General features: G+C 34.2%; 1 protein-coding gene across 1 annotated transcript in view; it reads right to left on the bottom strand.

Moving 5' to 3' along the window:
* Nucleotides 1-383: 383 nt before the first annotated feature.
* LOC114324523 (myosin-VIIa) overlaps nt 384-19,597 on the bottom strand; it is a 65,703-nt gene continuing 46,489 nt past the window's right edge. The window contains exons 16-23 of the mRNA XM_050646263.1: nt 19,077-19,521; nt 14,415-14,705; nt 10,383-10,922; nt 4,737-4,966; nt 4,338-4,644; nt 3,157-3,371; nt 1,873-2,154; nt 384-649 (exon numbers count right to left, since the gene is read on the bottom strand). Of these exons, the coding sequence (XP_050502220.1) occupies nt 464-649; nt 1,873-2,154; nt 3,157-3,371; nt 4,338-4,644; nt 4,737-4,966; nt 10,383-10,922; nt 14,415-14,705; nt 19,077-19,521 (2,496 nt within the window). The 3' untranslated portion in view covers nt 384-463. The remainder of the gene's footprint in view (nt 650-1,872; nt 2,155-3,156; nt 3,372-4,337; nt 4,645-4,736; nt 4,967-10,382; nt 10,923-14,414; nt 14,706-19,076; nt 19,522-19,597) is intronic.

Here is a 19,597-nt window from a genome sequence, read left to right as displayed (position 1 = left end):
TATTAAATTGAATTCTGTTTATAATTATCAAAATTTAATTTTCATATCAAATAGAAATATAACAATTAACAATGCCCATACGAATAATTGTTGTGTACTTATTTGTATCTAAAACCATAAAATGAAAAATAATCTAAACACGACATAAAAACTACGTTATTGATATCACATAGGTTAAAACGTGATAAAAATGACGTCAATTGTGGTGGGACAAATTCACGTGACTTTCGACGTCGAATAAACGTGATAGACTGACGTGGTTTGGTGATAATTATGACGTCTTTTCAACGTTTTGTAAACGTTATTTGGTTGCATGGGCAGGTTCAATTTTTTTTTCAAAACTGGATAATTCTGGATTCCACCAAACAAAATTAACTAAAAAATTTCAAAATTACATATTTATATAACATTTAATAACAATAATACATTTCATGTACATATATAAATAAATTTAAACAATTGTCTATCCCATCCGTTCTTGTCGAAGAAAATCTGTGTACGACGTAATGAGGTCGTCCATTTTGTATCCCTGCGACGTTTCGCATAATATTTTCGTCCTTCTCATGATATTTCCCACGGTCATATGGAAGTATGCGTTTCCGGATGACCAGTTGCTCAGTTCGGAGTATTCGTGTGTAGCCAAGATATCCTAAAAATTAGTAAAATCTTTTGTTCAGTAAAATTAGAATACAGATCAAAGTTTATATGTCGTACCTATGTTATTAACCACCTATAATAGCCAGTAACACCTTTGAGCTAGAAGATGTAAATGATGGACCAAGAATATTACAGCAGGTCCCGATAATATACAAGCAAAAATACTCAAACTAATGGACAACGAATAAATAGCAATAATCACAAAGATACTCAACAACATCTACAACTCTGGAGAAATACCAACATAATGGCTGAAGTTTGAGTTTATTGAACAAAAAAACCAGGAGCCAAAAAAATGCGAAGAATACCGTACGATAAGCCTGATGTGTATGAGTCATCTTCTAAAATTGTTCCTAAAGATAATCCATACGAGAATTTACAAGCTATGTGAAAGTCAAAGTTGCCCCAACCAGTTTTCAACAGAAAACTGGCAAACAAGTCCAGAGACTTTGTTTTCAACACAAGTCTTGTTTTAGCAGAGACGTCCTTTGCGACGTATACGTATGTCTGGTTGATTACGAGAAAGTATTTGATCGAGTACAGCGCGCAAGTACTAAAAGAAGCAGGAGTTAATAACCAAGATCTGAAAATAATTGGAAATCTTTACTCGAATCACCTGGAATCAGACTGCAAGTCCCAAAGTTGAAGGTGAACACACTGAATGTGTGAAAATCATGCGTAGAGTGAGGCAAGGCTGTATTTTGTCCCCTCTAATTTTCAATCAACTGTAAAAGAATATTTGTCAAAGCTTTGCACGAAACCGAAAAAGGTATTCTACTAAACGGGTACTGGCTAAATAACAGGTATGCAGATGACGCCATAGTATGTGCGGACAACATAGAAGACTTACAAGTCGTTATGAACAAAATCATATATTACAGTCAACAATATAGACTCAATATAAATGTAAAGAAGACAAATCTTATGATCATTAGCAAGAAAAAAATAACAGAAGGTAAACTCTACATCAACCAAACCCCTGTAGAAAGAGTGACGCACTACAACTATCTCACAAATCGAACACACAAACCATGCAATGAAAACCCAGAAACTATAAAAGAAGCCAAGGACTACCACCAACTAGATGGACAGACGACATAAAAATAGTAGCGGAAAACTGGAAAGAACTGAGGAAGGCCTATGTCCAGCAGCGGACGCGATTGGCTGATTGATGATGATGATGATGAAACTAAAGAAAACAATGAAATCCCATACCTTAGTTTGTGGATGTATAATGTTAACTCCTCTCCTGTTGATGGCGATGATAATAACATCTGGATAAGTGGGTTCAGTGGTTTGCTTGACTTCAAAGAAGGCCGATCCAAAAGTAGGCCACTTGTAGGTGATATTCAAGAACTCAGTCTTTGCTTGTTCAGACGTCAACTTGAGCAACTTATACTCGGATAATATACTCTTTCTCCAATCCGAAGAACTAGCTGCCTTGATGATGTCTGCTGGTAGGAGGTCCTTAATGTTATGCTGCAGTGTGGAGTTAGCCTGAAACAAAGAATTGAATGTGTTAATAACTGTTAAGATTAAGGTACATTTTGACTCTGTACTTAAAGTAGAAATAAATTTATTATACATTTCTACTCTGCTGAACAAGCTCTGCCGAAGGAAAGTATCCGACAGGACAGAATGGAAGAACATTATTAAGCAGACCAAGACTCACAAAAGGGTTGTAGCGCCATTAGAAGAAGAAGAATACTGCTTCTATTAATATTGCAGCTGAGGAAAATAAGTAAAAACCCATGTTAAAGTTTGTTAGTTATGGCGATTAGTTGTAAAGTATACATGTTCAGAATGTATAAAGAATCGGGAAGATGGTCTTCCAGATCTTAAACCTTGTTATTGTATTGCTAAACCTAAACACTAAAAAGATAAAAATACCATAAAAAATATTTTTTTCCACCTACCTCTACCGAAAGTATACTTTTCCGGACCTGATTGTAGGGAGCAAAGTTGTACTTTTCCTCCCTAGGGAGGAAAAGTAAAAGTGACGTCATGGTATTTCATTCATGAAATATAACTTATTGACGCCCTGTACAATATCTATATTTTCTATTACGTAAGCATCTATACATTTTAACGTTTATTTATAATACACCCTGTATTTCGCAGAATGGTAAAAAACAGTAAATTGTTATTTTGATTTAACAATGTTTACTATTTGACAGTTGACAGTTATATTGTACCTACTTGTTAGTTTTAGTTCTAATAAATTATGTTGGTTAGTTACATAAATAAATTAAGTAAAAATGAAAAAATTACTTGTTATTTGACGAAGGTGGAAAAACCATATGTATAACATGGGAGTAAAGTGCCTTTCCCTCCCTTGAATAATTACTGCCCTCCGCTACGCGTCGTGCAGTAAACTTCATTCTCGGGAGGAAAAGTAGCACTTTCCTCCCTTGTTATACAAATAGCTATTTCTTGCGCATAAACAGTTCCTTGGCTCAAATATTCGATTATATTTATGAAAAGACAATTTTTACCTACCTCAGACGCATTGTTTTCAAATCTTGCCCTTAAAATCAAACTGGCCAATTTTATGGCATCCTGCTTGCTACATTTGTGGTAGCCTTTAAGATACTTCGGAAGTTCTTGATGGTAGTGGAAGATCTGGTCTGCGTAGTGGTCTTTCTCCGGGTAAGTGCCTACCCAAACTTTCTTCATGAAGAAGACTTGGTATTGGGCCTGTATTTGAGTGGCACCTGAAACAGGAAAAGGTCATGTAGAAAATATATGATAATTGATGGTAAATATAATCAGCATGCCAAACTTCAAAGTCAAAGAAGTCAAAGGAGGAGTCAAATGTCTTCCTACTGATCTTAATGTCTAATCCCTTAAATATAATATCAACAGTTCAATACATGTCTAAATGATAAGTAGATTTGCTATCTACTACACCAGATAAAATATACTGATTAAGAATTGTCCATATAGTATCTGGAGAAACCTTAGCAAAAAATACCAAGATTTAACCTAAAACACTTAAATAAAATGTGGCTACTGAGTTACAAGGTGTTTTATTTACAAAATTTTAAAATTATTTGTAAATATCCAGTACTTTAAAACCATTTGATGTATACTTGTCATACTTGGCAGCAAGTGTGGGTACTGTACACTAAACGTTTTTGGCTACTAACAGAGGCGTACGATGACGGGGTAAAGTGAATGGTTGACCCTTTCGAAATTCTACGATACCGACGGAACTGCTATTTTAGCATAATTTTTAGATTTTTCATTACTTTCTATGTAAATAATGTACTCTTCATTCGTAACGATAAAATCATTGGTTTTAGAGATATTTGAAGTTAAAAACGAAGGGGCATAATGAAGGGTATATGATTACATACAATTAGAGGATCGAAAAAGTTCACTAAAATAGCAATTCCGCCAGTGGCGTAGAATTTGGGAAGGGTCAACCATTGACTTTCCCCCGTCGTACGCCTCTGGTAGTAGTTAGAAACGTTTATTTAACATAATTTAGTAGGGTATACAGTACCTACACTTCCTGTCAAGTATGATAAGGATATGTTAAAGGGTTTTAAAGTACTGGGTACAAATCGTTTTTAAATATTTAAGTGTTTTAGGTTAAATCTTCGTATTTTGTGCTAAGGTTACTCCAGTTACTATATGGATAATTCTTAATGCGACACCCTGTATAGTCAACTTACTTCCCCAGCTAGGTTTGGTTTGCTTATACCAACTGATCAGCTCGCTCAAAAAATCGTAGAAGAACTGATCTTGTGGAACTGAGAACACTCTATCTGCAATAGCTACGAATAAGCTAAAACCATCGGTAGACTTCAGTTCCAATCTAGTTCCAATATGTTTACACAAGTCCACTGCACGTGTGGAGGAATCAATCTTGAAGGCTTCGTCAGTGTCGTCGGGGAAGTACACTTTGTGGAATATCTCCATGCTCTTGTGTTGGATTGCTTCTACTTCTATTGTGTGTGGTGGGTATTTCCTGGATCCCACCTGTAAAATATTTAGTTCAATATTATTAAATGATGCAAAATAACTATCAAAAGAAGTATGTAAAACTACTTCTCCTGTTGTTAAATTGTTACCTTTTGTGTCTTCTGCAACCTGTCTAAACAGTGTTCCACAAATGGATGAGTTCTGGATTTCAGGAATTTCTGCAATTCTCCGTAGAGTTTGTCGCTGGGCAAATACAACCCAGTTATGAGGTACATCAATTCCCAACCTCTTTCTTCACTTAGTGAGAGTCTATTGAATGTCAGTTGTTTCATAATTTGACAGTAGACTTCATCTTTCAACAGCTCGTTCTTAAGAGGACCTACAGAAAACAGAAACATTAGTAACAAATAAATTAATTTATTTAGCGATGTCTGCAAACTGTATCAGTTTTTCTAAGTTTAGATATTATTTCCTCGGTGTATTGAAGAAATAAAATACGTACTTAGAAAAACTGATATATTTTGCTGTTATCGCTAAGCCATTAACGCGACTAGCAGAGGCAGCAAGAGATTACTGCTTGGATGAAGACTGCCAACTTTCCAAGGGAAAAAAAAGAATATATAACACTATAATAAAAAGCATCACAACATATGGATGCGAAGTTTGGCCCCTAAAAGACAGAACAGAGAAAATGCTTAGAGCAACAGAAATGGACTTCTGGCGCCGTCCGGCCGGAATATCTAGACGCGACAGAATAACAAACGAGATTCCGAGAAATCATGGGGGTTACACATACTATTGTTGACGACATCAGGACGAAACAACTCAGCTGGTACGGACACGTAAGGAGAATGCCGGAGAATAGAATACCAAGACAAATCCTCGAATGGCAACCAAGAGGAAGGCGCAGACCAGGAAGGCCTAGAAGAAGTTGGAGAGAAGGAGCTGATAGAGAAATCAGGGACAGTTAACTCGAGGACGATCTATGGAATGACAGAACGAGATGGAGATTGGAAATCGGAAGACGTCGAAGAACGTTGTAAACCGATATTATATATATGAAGACTGCCAAACTGCCTTTAAAACCTTAAAGAAGCATTTAATCACAGCACCAATATTAGGGTATCCTCTGCCAGAAGGAGAGTTTGTCTTAGATACAGATGCGAGTAATGTGGGGATTGAAGGAGAGCTATTTCAGATTCAAGGACAGGAACGAGTCCTTGGATATCTTAGTAAAGTGCTTTCAAAACCTGAGCGAAAATATTGCTACACGAGGAGAGAACTTCTAGCAGCAGTGAAATTAGTAAGGCACTTCTATCAATACCTCTATGAAAGGAAGTTTCTAATTCGAACCGACCATGATGCCCTTAAGTGGTTAATGCAGTTTAAGAATCCAGAGGGTCAGATAGCCAGATGGATTGAACGACTCCAAGAATACGATTTCAAGATTGATTATCGGGCCGTAGTTAGCCATAGGAACGCTGATTCTCTTTCTAGAAGGACATGTCCAGCAAAGGGTTCCCACTGCAACAAAATAGAATCCAGGGAAGCAGCAGTAGTAAGAACAACGGTGGACAACAGTTTTACAGAAAATTCGAAAGGGTAAAGAAGAAAACCGTCGACCGTCTTGGCAAGAAGTATCAAGCCTATGTTCAGTAGTTAAGACGTATTGGAGAGTCATTTATCATGGAAGACATGCTTAAACAAGTAGGTAACTACTGGAAGAAACTTAAAATATAATAATCAATGATAAACGACCTGAAGTCTTCCCGACCCTGAATGGATCAAATAAGGGAACTTATTGGTCTACTCGAGCTTTTCTAGCAGCTTAATATAGGTACTGTGGAATGGAGAATTCCGGATTTGAAATTTAAACATATCATGGCAATAACGTCAATAGCCAGTGTGGTCTTTAGATGGAAACAAAGCAGTGTATAGCAAAAGTTTAAACGTCATTTATTACAATGGGCATCCATCGAAGAAGGAAAGGTTCCACAAGGATGGAACAATTCTAAACGAACGAGGACGGGTTTACCAAATGAAATGTCTTTGAACAGTATCACTTATACAACTCCAAATGATACTGCAAATGCATTTGCATTATATTTCTGATCAGTTTATTCTGAGAAAGCAATCAGTAAACGTGTTTTACCTCCCACCACCAATATAACGGATAATTCCCTGTAGTATTACAATATCTCAAGTATATGAAAAAATGATGACGTTAGATGTGAACTGAGGTCCTGGTCCTGACAAAATACCTCCTGTAGTTTTAAAGAAATGCAGTTTTATTTTGGCAAGACCATTGTGGAAAATTTTTAATTCGTCTTTGTGTACTGGTTACTTTCCGGATCCTTGGAAATTAAGTTTTTTAACGCCAATATATAAAGCTGGTAGTAGATCCGACATTACAAATTACAGACCAATTTCTATACTAAGTACTATTCCTAAGTTATTTGAAAGCTTAGTGTCGGACTGCCTCTCGGTATGTTTCAAATTGTTTCCGGTAGATGAGCAATATGGTTTTCAGAAACACAAATCATCGGAATTAAATCTTCTTTGCTATTTGGATGCGTTGTCAAGTGCTATGGAGGGTGGGTATCAAATTGGTTCTATTTATACAGACTTCTCCAAGGCATTTGACAGGGTAAATCATAACATCCTATTGTCTAAATTAGAAGCTGCTGGAGTAAATGGGAAACTGCTTGAATGGCTGGAAAGCTACCTAATAGGAAGGCGCCAAGCAGTAAGGACTATAAGGATCCAGGATTGTCTATCTCAGGATGTAGTTGTCATTTCTGGTGTCCCTCAGGGTTCACATCTAGGTCCGCTATTATTTATTATATTTATAAATGATATTGCAGATATAAACTGTGATAAACTTTTGTTTGCGGATGATTTAAAAATCTTTTCGAAAATATCTAGTCCTGATGATTCCGAAAATCTGCAATATCAATTAAATAAAATACAGGATTGGTGTAAAGAAAATTAAATGGAGCTTAATGTCAAAAAGTGCCATAAAATTAGTTTTTATCAAGGTAGAACGTATATTACGTTTGAATATAAACTTGATCACACACCACTAGATTGTGTTAATACAATAAGAGATCTTGAAATACTGTTTGACAAATCGATAAAATTTGCAGATCATATCGATTCTATTATTTCAAAGGCATAACAGATGCTTGGCTTCATGAAACGAAAGAGCTATTAATGGGAGTAACAGGTTTTACAGTTTTGACGAAATTAGAACATTTATAAATATCAACACCCTGGAAGAACGTCGTTATCACCATAATTTGAAAATTCTGTATAGTTTGTTAAATGGTACAGCAAATAGTCATTATTTATTGTCTAAGGTTGGTTTTAAAGTTCCTTCATACAGTACTCGAAATGCAGTTGAAACCACTTTTCATGTACCATTTCATCGATGTAATTATGGCCTTAATGAACCTATAACTAGAATGTTACGTCTAGCAAATCAAAATACTGAGAGGCTTAATTTTAGTTCCACACCTAACCAGTTTATACGCGACTTGCAACAAATTAATATTGCCTCTTAATTGTTTTGTCTTGTCCATCTTTACCAGTCTGTTTCTAATTTGTTCTGTATGTAATTTATTTCTTTTAACTATTATATTTTGTGTTATATATATATGACTTATATTTAGTATACTAAATTGTTCCAAAATTTGTAAAAAATTGTAACTGTATTTCCCGTGGAAATAAAAAACAAAACAAAACAATTCCGAAGTCATTCTACTATTCAAGTAAGGAGAAAAAGCAAACATAGAGAATTACCGACCAATATCATTACTATCACATATCACAATTACTAACCAAAATTATAATATTCAATCGTCTAACAAATAAGCTCGACTTCTGCAAGCTATTGAGCAGGCTGGATTCAGAAAACATTTTAGTACCATAGACCACTGGCACACCGTAAGAACACAACGCAAAGGGCAATGGAACGAAACATGCTTGGAATATCACTGAGATACAAGATTAGAAACACCGAGATGAGACGTAGAACGAAGATCAGAGATATAGTGGAAGAAATTACAAAAATGGAATGGCACTGGGTGACCGACCCATATGATGATAACAGGTGGATACGGAGAATCTAAGAATGGAGATCAAAGAGGACGACAAGAATCGTGGAAAGGCCTCAAAGGAGAATGGATAGATAACACAAGAGTAGTGGCAGGAAACAGTAGATTAGATTGGCGCAAGATATGGAAAGATGGAAGCACATGGTAGAGACCTACATTCAGGAGTGGTAGAAATTGGTCGATGAAGAGAGAGAGAGGGATGTCTCCCGAACCCTGGAAGATTTTACTGTATCACTTAAACACCATACGATACGATAAGATGATACCATACTTATTGTAGAGAGTGAAGATAACTTTCAGAGACTTTTATAACAATTTAATATAATAGCAAGAAAGTTCAACATAATAATATCATCAAATAAAACAAAAAGTATGGTAAACTCCAAAGATCCAATAAGGTGCAAGCTGGAAGTGGACAGCAAAATAATCCAGCAAGAAAGAAATATCAGCTACTTGGGAATACTAATGCACAGTTATGGAGACATAGAAGTGGAAATTGCCCAACAAATAAACAAAGGCAACAGAATAGCAGGATGTCTTAAACACACTATCTGACGAAACACACATCTACGGACAGAAACAAAGGCCAAGATTTATAAGACAGTAGTTAGGACAATTATGAGTTACACTGCGGAAACAAGATCTGACACCACAAGGACAAACATATTGATGGAAACGTGTGAAATTAAAATAATCCGAGATATTACAGGAAAATCATTATTATGTGACAGACAACGTAACTCAGACCTCAGGCAAAGCTGTAATATAGAGAACATAAATTACTGGATACTGAAAAGAAAAAATATAATGGTATAGCCATATAAGCAGAATGGGTGAAGGAAGAATGGTAGGAAGATAGCACGAGACAGATCACCAAACGGTCGAAGAAGTACAGTGGAACCCCGATAAGTCGTCCCCCGATATCCCGGAAGTCCGGCTAACCCGGATCGATTTTCATCAGACAAACATTTCAACAATAAAAATGTATGTAATAAAATATTTGAGAGATAATGTGTATTTGTGTAATTTGAACTATACGATAGTAAAAATGACTCATGGTACACGGCGGCAGAGCGACGTTCATTGTCCCGGATTATCGGAAACAAGAAGCACCTGTATTCCTTTATTTATTTTAAACTGTCTTAGCATTGTTTAAAAAAGACTAGTTTAAAAAGAAGCATTAGGTAGGATTGATAAAGGCGAATCTTTAAAAACAATTGCAGCATCATATGATGTCGGTACATCTACAGTTACGGATTGGAAGAAAAATAGAACTTTTTATAGAGTTTTAAATAGAATTTTTTACCAAGAAATAAGCAATACTCTATATTCTATACAACTATACGTACCTAATTTAGATGTGTACTGTGCATTCATGTTATTTCAATTATAACGGAGTTTATCTGTAAGTATGCCGTATTTTATTAATTTTTACCATATTCTTCGGCTAATCCGGATTTTCGACAACCCGGATCGGATGCGGCTCCGATTAATCCGAGTTATTGAGATTCCACTGTATAGGAAGGCCAAGGAAGAGATGGAGTAAAAGCCTGGATATCTGATGAGGAGGCATCCGAAGATGGAACAGGCGCGAGCTTATTAAGGAAGCAGGAAGAAGAAGAAGAAGAAGAGGAAGAAGAAGAAGAAGAAGACTAAAACAACCTTTCGAATCATACATACCTTCAAATATTTGATTTGTATATTCATTGATATATTTTGCTTTTGGCGCTGGCAAGTCTCCCATGTATTTCAAAATTGCAGTAAAGATATTGCAGGCTTCTTTGCTAGCTTCATCGTCTGCCAGCAGCCTCTTCAGAAGCGGCTGGTAAATGGGCTCGTTGGAATATTTCCACACTTCCTCCCTAGAGGTTCTTCTAGCTGCCATCAATATAGTCGATTTATTCTGCGACACTGATTTGCCAGCTCTGAAGTTTTCTTCGGCGTAGTGAGACAGCGTGTAGAGTTTCATCCTTTGTGCTGTCGTGACTATAGTTTCTGGTTTTCTCTCTGTCACAACGCCGTCTTTCTTGAAGCAGGCGAGGATATCTGCAGGAGGTGGCTGTAGTGTTGGGAGAATGTAGACGTTTTCTGTGGGGAAATCGCCGGATTTTCCGTTGCATTCTCCGTATCCCCAGGAGGCTGTCATTAATGTTTCGCCGGTTTGGCCGTTTCCTAGTACTATTAAATCTCCTTTGCGAAGAGATAGGAATGATTCTGCACCTGAAAAAAGAATAACCAGTTATATTATCACTATTATAATATTATGATATCAGAAAAATGGCAAATCTGGCATTGCAGGCATTGCAGGCATTGCAGGCACATTGCAGGCATGAAATTTGAAATTTCCATTATTATATTTTTTCTTCCAAAAACTTCGTACAGAATTAACCCCTTAGTCTTCCACTACGTTAAGATTTTTTTTGGCAGTTACTTTCCAACGGCACTTTTAATAGTCCAGAGAAATAAGATTTTTCTAGTGACACAACTCCCTCCAGGCCGAAACCAAATTTTTTGAGTAGTATCGACATCTAAGTATATTAATAACCTTTATGTTTCCTGCAGCCGATTTTGATGATATACATAGTTATAAACAAATGAAGATCAAAAAATAATAAATTTTCGCTTTTTGCGTCTATAACCAAAAAGTTAAGTATGTTAAACAAATTTGAGAGTAAGAAACTCATAAATCGTCTAAGAAATTTCAATATGGCGTTCGCTGAATATGTCTATCCTTATTGGTTGCTTAGAAAATTGCAAAATAAATCATAAATTTTTGAATTTTTATAAATATTCATAACTTATGTAAAAATTAACTTAGAACCTTCTTATTACACGAATTGCTGAGACTTCTGGTGCTTAAATTATATTTTAAATTTAAAAACAATTGGTCAAATAGTTTAAAAGTTATTTAATTTGTTTATCTCAAATTAATTTTTTTTTGCAACACTATAAGTCAGAAAATTATGAGGTTACAGTAAGACTTCTGACAGTTTATGGAAGAAGAACATTTATACTATTGACTTAATTAAAAAAAATGACAAAAAGTAATTTTAAACAGTGTAAAATACTTTGCAAAAGCTCGATTTTTTGCTTACTTATAAACAATTAGAATAACTTTTTAACCGTTACCCGTAGAAAATTTTTTTTTCAATTTGGAAAGACTGAATTTTTATACACATTTAAAAAGAAAAACAATTTTCCTGGGACAATTAGGGACGAAGTTAGCCCCCCTTTTTTAATTCACATGTTTTTGCAAAATAATTTTGCAGTATTTAGAATTATTTTTTGTCATTTTTTTAATTAAATTAATAGTATAAATCTTCTTCTTTCATAAACTATCCAAAGTATTAGTGCAACTTCATCATTTTCTGACTTATAGCGTTGCAAAAAAAATTAATTTGGGATAAACAAATTAAATACCTTTTAAACTATTTGACCAATTGCTTTGAAATTTAGGGTATGATTTAAACACCAGAGGTCTCAGCATTCCGTGTAATAAGAAACTTCTGAGTTAATTTTTACATAAGTTATGAATATTTATAAAAAATCAAAATTTATGATTTCTTTTGCAATTTTCTAAGCAACCAATAAGGATACACATATTCAGCGAACGCCGTATTGAAGTTGTTTATACGATTTATGAGTTTCTCACTCTCAAATATGTTTAAAATACTTAACTTTTTGGTTATAGACGAAGAAAGCGAAAATTTACCGTTTTTTGATTTTCATTTGTTTATAACTATGTATATCATCAAAATCGGCTGCAGGAAACATATAGGTTATTAATATAGATGTCCATACTACTCAAAAAATTTGGTTTCGGCCTGGAGGGGGTTGTGTCACCAACAGGATATTTTTTTCCTTATTTCTTTGAACTATAAGTCCGCCTTGTTTTTTCGGTCATAAATTTTTAAAATAAGCTAAAAGCGTTGTTTTTCTCAACGATTCTTTAGAGTATCTACAAATTTTATTGTGTACCTATTTAATACCAAATCGTTTAAATGACTTTTGAAGTATTAACATCAGCTGATAACTAATAAATGTTATTTAAGGCTATACGCTGTGAGCTCGTACGTAGAGGGGATATTTACAAATTCGCGAACGCCAGTAGTGACAAGTTTGTAAACTTTTACTGGAAATTTGACATAAATGTCAAAGTGATTAATTTAAAATTAAAATTAAAAACATTAATTATAAACAATATTAGTTGGTCAAAGCTGTGGTATATATTTTTACCTTAAATATACTTACGTTTTAAATACTAAATTTAAGTTTTTTTAATGTTCCGTAATATCTAATTATAAATAATATATTATAATCTTAGCGCCATCTACACGATTATTGTCAAAGTATCCGAAGTAAGAAATTGATATTTTATCAATAGAACGTCAAAATGATTAGAAAAATCTTAAAAAAATCGATTGCAATTTAATTACTTTTTTGCGTTGTTAATATTAAGCGATAACAATTAAATAATAAATTTAAAAATTACCGGTAAAAATTGAATTAGTAACCGCTAGGAGCGACACCAGCGAAGCTCAGAGCGTATAGGTGCAAAATTTCGGCTCCAATGCTATTCAAATGAATCCACTTTTTTCGAATCCTGAGAAAACTAATAAGATTTTTGAAAAATTTAATCGCAGAATGAAAGATTACGTTATTACCAAGGGTAGAAAGTCCTTGAAAACTTCTATAATGTTTTTTAAATAAGTTACAGGGGTGAAAAAGAAGAGAAAATTTAGTGTGATTTTTAATTTCAAATATCTCATTCAAAAGAAATTTTTTGTTTATTCTAAGGACCTTTCTACGCTCTGTAATAATGCAGTCTCTTATTCCGTCTAACATTCGCCATCTTTGTCATACAATGCACTCAGTCGAACAGAATGTGGTGCCAAGACAGTGCCAGATAGTGTATTTGATAAATAATTTATTTAAGACATGAAATTAATAAAACGTTATTTATTGTTTATTATTTATGGAAGATCCTCGCAGAAAATACACCAGGATATATTCTGCGATCCAAGTATTTTGTTGTTAAATATGTTCAAAATTTATTTTTCCATAGTAACAATATATTATTAAAAAAATAACTTTTTCTCTTTCCTCGAGTATTAATTTTAATTGTCTAGTATATAAATTATTGTAATCACTGAATAGATAACTAGTGAAAAAATAATCATATTAATTAACTGAATTAATAGTTGAAGCGATTAAACAAGTAATGGTTATGCACGAACATTCATAAGCCATCTCTAAATTATTGATGACGATGTCATTGTCAACTAATCTCCATACCAGTGAGAATTTTACTACACGTAATTTGCCATGTAAAACAGAAAATGTACCAGAAAAGGCACCAGAATTTGTTGGTACTCAGAAGTACCATTGAGAGACTAAGCCAAGCCGCACACCAAAGAAACATGAAACGAAAAACATGAAACATGAAACGAAAAACATGTTTCATGAAAAGAAAACACTGCTAAACAAATCTCAAAGTCCGCCTACCAATGAAACGAGTGTGATTCATGCTCATGACACATTTTTATTTTCGGAGAGTTTCATAAATGGCCGGACATATATTTGTTTAGCAGTGGTTTATTTCCATGAAACGTAATTTACGTTTCATGTTTCTTTGATGTGCGGCCTGCCTAAGGGTTAAACTTATTTTGGAACTGTAAATTAATTCAACAAATTAATAATATGTACACTCACCTACTGAATGAGAATAGTCGGCAGTACATACACAATACACTGATCTCTTCTTTAATCCGTCCAAAATGTATTGTAGCAAATTGCTAAGGGATTGTGCGTCTAAAGTATGGAAAGCGTATTCTTCTCTAGCTACGGTATTTAGGATAAATTTCAGCTGATCAGTCTTCTCGTAAGTGACGAAGGAAACGTCAGCAAAGGTGAGCTCCATATGGATCTGTTCTTCGTCATCGATCATGAATATACCGGCGCTGTTGACCGCTATGATCATTTTGTTCTTGGGTAACGAAGGTCCTAGAAATAAAAAAATGTATTATATTATCATATCTACTAGCGTCATTCATATAAAAAATTCCCTACGCCGCTCAGTGGTCCAAAATCCCGAAAATCTGGCAAAAAGTAAAAAAAATTCGACTTTTCGGGAATATTACTACATTTTCTAAAAGAGAATTAAATTCCCTATTCAGTGTTAGCAACCCTAGAGCTATATCTGCTATAACGTAATTTCCAGTAAAGTTCAAAGTTGACCTTCGTAAGGAACAGACGCGCAGTTAAGAATAACGAATATTTTATACGAAAACGTCTTGTGCGAAAACGAAATGCGCAAATTCAATTCTGCAAAATGGAGGATATTCATGGAGCCATTTATAATAGAAGCCGATAATAACGAAATATTTGTATATGTGTTATACGCAGTAGATTTTAAGTAGAAGTTAAGTAATAAGAAAGTATATATTTTGAAAAAATTATATTTTCAGACAGCCAAATAGTTATGTAATCCATCGTATTCCAAGATGTTACTACAATCATCTTTTAGCTTATAATTCTCTCTTTCAAATACTTACAAAAAAAATTAGCTGCCACTATCTGCCCCTCTGGTTTTGCGAGAATTGTATGTACAAGCGCTCTGCGCTAGACATGATTGTAGGTTAAAATCGTAGGTAAAAGAGTCAGGTAAAGTATTGTTGAAAAATAAAGTAAACATTAGTTTTGACTTTCATATGATTAATAATCGAATTTAACGTTGGAATAAAAAATTGGCGGATTGCATCCGCCATTTTGTTTTTTGAAATTTCGATATCGGATTCGTAATCAGCAACCTCAAAAACACCCGGATATCAAATTTCGACGGTATTAAATATATTTACAATACATAAACCCGCCATTTTGTTTTTTGCAGTTTAGACTTTGGATTCGTAATTAGCGGCTTCAAAAACCCCTGGATGTCTAATTTCATGCAGCTCAAAAAACGCTTTCATATTTTGGCCATCTTTTCAGGATTTTGAACCACTGTGCGCCGCTGAGAAATAATGCGACGTGCTGGGAGAAATCTGGCAACCCCGCCTCACACATAAACTCTTCCTCTCTTTTACTCCACAAGTTTTGTCTACCTGCATTGCTCAATGTCAGCCTAGCAGCCTTCGAAGATGGAGGTCCCGGTCGCTGTTATCGCCAATGTGAAATTCATGCTGTGATACGTTTTTTTAATGCTAAATGGATTTCACCTTTTACCATTCATCATTAATTAATTGAAGTTTATGTGTGAAAGTGCATATCTGCTCAACATGTTCGCAAATAGTGTAGAGAATTCAGTGAAGGCGGAACAGAAATTTACGATGAATCTGAACCTTCTGCTCCGATCTTTACTATTAGCCCGATCAGGGAACGTAAAATTTTACGAAAACCTCCAAAAATATAAAGGAAGGATGAAAATTTGGGACTAAGTAGTTGAAATTGTCTATTATTATATAAGAAAAAGTTTACAATTCTACATCCCCTACATTTTACAAAAATTGGAAAATACGGGGTAAAAAATTTTTATACGTTCAAAATAAGTCCGGAATTTGATAAAATGACTAATTCTAAGTAACTTTTGTTCTATAGAGTTTTTTTACTAAGTCAATACTTTTCGAGTTATTTGCGAGTGAATGTGTTCATTTTTAACAAAAAAAAAATGTTTTTCGGAGATAACTCAAAAAGTAAGTATTTTAGCAAAAAAAATATTCTTAGTAAAAATATAGCTTATAAAAAATTGAAAAAAATGGTGTATGCGTGAGGTCTGCAGACCCATTAGAAGCAAAGTTGCAGTTAAGAAATGTAGGTTCTTCTTCGTTAAATTCCAAATCGAATATTTCAATGTGAAATAACCAAAAAACGGAGCATTTTTCGGGGAAAATTAATTACAACTTTTTTAAAGTGTTTAAAAAAAGGTTTATTTTTGTTTTTTAAAAAACTTCTAACATTAAAAGTAAGTAACGCTCAAAATATTGTTGGTCATTTTTAGTTTTTGATAAAAAAATGTCGAAAATCACCCCTTAATTAGCTTCTCAAATAAAATTAAACGTTACCGCTTTACAAGTTACTTTACTTATGTATTGTTTATATTATCGATAAGTTTCATGTGTTCAAAGTGTTCAGGTTTGAAAAAAATTGGGTTTAAAATAAAACATTTTTTTTTAATTTTGAAAAAATCGTAATTGTTTATGAAAATAACTTAAAAACAATTAGGAATACCAAAAATCTCAAAGGGTAATAAAATGTACGTTTTGCTTTTCTGAATATTTTTGATTTTTTGTTTTCTTGATAGACAAAAATTGGTTATGCTATGGCTTTCAAAATTTGCCTAAACTCGTGATTAGTTACTCGTTCAAGCCATTGTAACTACAGCTTTTTCAAAACGAAGCACTTTGAACCGATTAAACTTACAGATCATATAAATAATACATAGACAAAGTAACTTGTGAAGTGGTAATGTTAAAATTTATATGTGATGCTAATTAGGGGGTGATTTTCGCGATTTTTTTACCAAAAAAATAAAAGGGACCAACAATATTTTGAGCATAATTCACTTACTTTTAATATTACGCTTTATTTTAAATAAGTAAATCTTAAGTTTTTTTAAAAAAACAAAAATAAACCTTTTTTTAAACACTTTAAAAAAGTTAAAATGAATTTTTCCCTAAAAGTGCTCCGTTTTTGGGTTATTTCACATTGAAATATTCAATTTGGAATTTGACGAAGAAGAATCTACTTTTCCTTAGCTGCAACTCTGCTTCTACTGAGTCTACAGACCTCATGTATACACCATTTTTTTCAATTATTTATGGTCTATATTTTTGCTAAGAATATTTTTTTCGCTAAAGTACTTACTTTTTGAGTTATCTCCGAAAAACCGTCCAAAAACATGTTTTATTTTGTTAAACATGAACAGATTCACTCGCAAATAACTCGAAAAGTATTGACTTAGTGAAAAAACTCTATAGAAGAAAAGTTATTTAAAATTAGTCATTTTATCCAATTCCGGTCATATTTTGAATGTATTTTTTTCATCTTTGAGAGGGGGTATTCCCCTCCATTTTGTAAAATGGAGTGGATGTAGAATTGTAAACTTCTTCTTATATAATAATAGACAATTTTAACTACCTATTCCCAAATTTTCATCCTTCCTTTATTTTTTTTTTTGGGGTCAGATTGTTCTTTGATCGGGCTATATAGAGAAATACGCCGAGAGATCGAAAGCGGAGTAAAGAAATTAGAATATGTACCTACAGTATAAAAACGAATGGATACACAATAGAAAAAAAGGAATAACCACATAAGCAGAATGGAGGAGGCCCGTGTGGTCAAAATCTTCTTCTTTAAGTGTCATCTCCCAGACGGAGGTCGGCAATCATCATAGCTATTCGGATTTTAGAGACGGCTGTTCTGAAAAGTTCATTTGATGTACATCCGTATGATTCTCTCATGTTGCGCAGCCACGATATTCTGCGTTTCCCTATGCTTCTTTTTCCTTGAATCTTTTCCTGCATAATCAATTGGAGCAAGTTGTATCTCTCTTCACGTGTAATTTGTCCGAGATATTCCAATTTTCTTGTTTTGATGGTATTTCAAGATTTTCAATTCTTTATTCATCTTTGTCAGAACACTCACATTTCTTCTGTACACCCACAGCTCGAATGATTCTAGTTTTTTCATTGATGCAACATTCAAGGTCCAAGCTTCCATTCCATAAAACAAGGTCGAGAAAACGTAGCACCTAGCCAACCTAACTCTTAGCTCCAACTTCAAATCTCTTGTGCAGAGCACATTTCTGATTTTGTTAAAATTTGCTCAAGTCTTTTCTATTCTGATTTTGATTTCCTATAAGTAATCTCCTGTGGAGTTGATTATTGTTCTAAGGATGCATATTGGTCGACTGGTTCGATATTGGATCCGTTTATGAAGAGATTCTCGTTATTTATTCGATATTTTCATAAATTTTATCTTCTTGACGTTCATTGTTAGATCGTATTTTTGTCCAAACTCCGATATACTGGTCACTAGCATCTGAAGATCTCCGATATTTTCAGCTAAGATGACAGTGTCATCCGCGTATCTAATGTTGTTAATGAGAATTCCATTTACCTTTATTTCAGCTGTTTCTCCCTCAAAAGCTTTTTTTAAGATCTCTTCCGAGTAGGCCTTAAAAAGAATTGGCGACAACACGCATCCCTGTCAATCATCAAACATCCTTGTGGTCAAAATAGTAAGAGATAAATCACCAATAGGCAAGATAAGTATCTGACGACCGCGCAGAAGATGGAGTGACATTCCATAGATATAGAGGTATAAAGAAAAGTAATAAGTAATAATATTGTACCTTTGTTAAATTCAAGAAATACTTACCGGAAGTCTGAACCGCTTCAAAGAATTTGGAGAACAATATGGGCCACGTCATTTGAGCGTATTTAACCATAGTCTCCTTAGCTTTGATCGAAGGTTGTTTTTGCTTAACACATGCTAAATTAATAAACGCAGAAACGATTTTGTTCTCCCAATTGGTCAAGTCGTTTTGGCTTCTCTTCACCAAATATGTAGGCAAGTACTCTCCTATCCTCGAATGCAGAGCTTTCTGGTTGATTGGAGCTCCGTTCTCTACGTAATACTGAATGGCTATCAAGACAGCTATGTCACCTTCTTTGGGACACCGATATTCGCCGAATTTGACTCCACGGACGATTTGGTGGTAGATCAAATTCGTGGCCATGGAATCTTCAACTGGATTATGCCAGGGTGTAAATATTTCTTTGCGGAGTAGTAAACGCCATGAGGCGTTTCTTTCCTGTTGTCCCTACAGATAAGTTTGTTTTTATTATACAGATCAACAACTAAGATGTTTATTGAGAATATAATATCATTCATCAGCA

Source organism: Diabrotica virgifera, chromosome 3 (assembly GCF_917563875.1).
Source record: "Diabrotica virgifera virgifera chromosome 3, PGI_DIABVI_V3a".
In the NCBI taxonomy this organism is placed as follows: domain Eukaryota; kingdom Metazoa; phylum Arthropoda; class Insecta; order Coleoptera; family Chrysomelidae; genus Diabrotica; species Diabrotica virgifera.
Note: the sequence above shows the minus strand (reverse complement) of the source record. Positions and strands in the feature narration are given on the sequence as shown.